General features: G+C 42.7%; 1 protein-coding gene across 1 annotated transcript; it reads left to right on the top strand.

The window, feature by feature from the left end:
- Positions 1-544: 544 nt before the first annotated feature.
- On the top strand, positions 545-1,563 carry LOC104808000 (probable carboxylesterase 120). The gene has a single exon (XM_010533477.1). It carries the CDS (start codon positions 579-581, stop codon positions 1,530-1,532), a length of 954 nt encoding a protein of 317 aa, XP_010531779.1. The 5' UTR covers positions 545-578; the 3' UTR covers positions 1,533-1,563.
- Positions 1,564-1,865: the final 302 nt, after the last annotated feature.

Here is a 1,865-nt window from a genome sequence, read left to right as displayed (position 1 = left end):
TTGATCTACTTTATATCATTTACGAATACTTAATTCCTCCACAATATTCGTAATATATATAACTATGAATCTCTTGAGAGATTATTCTTACCAATCATTTACTCTAAAATATACAACTACCTTCCGAACCTTACAAAGACCGCCCACGTTGGTTTTGTTTTGCTGAAGTAGTCTTACCAATATATTATTGATGTTTGGTCAAAACGAAATTATAATATTGTATAAAAAATCAGGATCAATGGAGATATATAAAACGACTTTTGTGAACCACGGAAAAGCCTCTCTGCTCCACAAAATAAATTTTAAAAAAATAAATGAAAATAAATATTACGATATGTATAGGGATATATTAGTCTTTGTCTAATCCATTACTAGCGTTTCCTATATATAAAAATATATATAGATGTTTAATGAATGAGAAAGTCAATGGATTGTTTTTCACATTGGTAAAGTGACAATAAAGCAAGTTGAACATTCCAGCCAGCCATAGACATACATGTATATGAGTGTGTGCGTATATGTATCTCAATCTCTCATTCATTGTACCTAACCTAGCACCTAAGTCCTGTTCTCCCAATATGTCTCATCCATCTCCGAGCTCTGATCCATACAATTACCTTGGCATCGTCCTGAATCCAGATGGCACCATCACACGCGACCTCACCCGATTTCAGTGTGCCGCCGCCACCCCAGATCCCCGCCCACACAATCCGGTGATCTCCAAGGATATTCCTGTCAACGAGTCAAAGTTAACGCGCATCCGCCTCTACCTACCTACCTCCGCCATATCCTCCGACGAGAAGCTCCCTCTCGTCGTGTACTTCCATGGCGGAGGCTTCGTTCTGGGCAGCGTCGACTTCGTCCAATTCCACGGTTTCTGCTCAAACATGGCATGTGACCTCCACGCGGTGGTTGCATCCGCCTCTTACCGGCTTTCTCCCGAGCACCGTCTCCCCGCGGCCTACGACGACGGCATGGAGGCACTGCATCGGATCCGGACCTCCTCAGATGACTGGCTGAATAACCACGCCGATCTCTCCAACGTCCTCATCATGGGTACGAGCGCCGGCGGAAATCTGGCCCACGCAGTCGGTCTACGCGCCAGCACCGAGGATCTGAAACCGTTGCAGATCCGCGGGCTCGTGCTGCACCACCCGTTCTTCGGCGGCGTGGAGAGAAGCCCATCGGAGATAAGGCTGGGGCAAGACCCCGTCTTGCCCCCGACGGTTAGCGACGTGTTCTGGGAGCTGTGTCTTCCGGTCGGAGCCGACCGGGACCACGAGTACTCGAATCCGAAGGAGGGTTTGGAGGGGATGGTTCGGGTGAGATGGAAGGTGATGGTGATAGGTACCGAAGGGGATCCATTGGTCGACCGGCAGAGAGAGGTGGTGGAGTTGATGAAGAACAACGGCGTGGATGTGGTGGGTCACTTCACCGACGGTTCCTTTCACGGTGCAGAGATTATGGACCCTTCAAAAGCTAAATCAATGTTTGCCATAGTCCGACATTTCATGCCATCCTCCATGTTGTAATAATTATCTTTGTTGACCATCTTGATATACGTTTGCGAACTCAATAATCGAATGGATTCAAAATAAAATAAGTAGTCCATAACGAACAAAATTTAATATAAAAATTGAATTATTACAATTTTATTTAAAATTAATACATTCTAAAACAAATGGAATAAAAAACATAACTGACAAAACAGACTTTTATTTAAATACGAGTATTTTTATTAATAAAAAACGTATTGAATTTGATCCCAAATCCAAATAAAATTAAACTTGATATAAAAACTGATTTATAATTTTTTTTAAATGGAATAATCGAACCTAAGTATAACTAAAATAAAACCCAAATTG

The sequence above is a fragment of the Tarenaya hassleriana genome, unplaced genomic scaffold (genome assembly GCF_000463585.1).
Source record: "Tarenaya hassleriana unplaced genomic scaffold, ASM46358v1 Cleome1369, whole genome shotgun sequence".
NCBI lineage: Eukaryota > Viridiplantae > Streptophyta > Magnoliopsida > Brassicales > Cleomaceae > Tarenaya > Tarenaya hassleriana.
The sequence above is the reverse complement of the archived record's forward strand: the minus strand, read 5'-3'. Positions and strand labels throughout refer to the sequence as shown.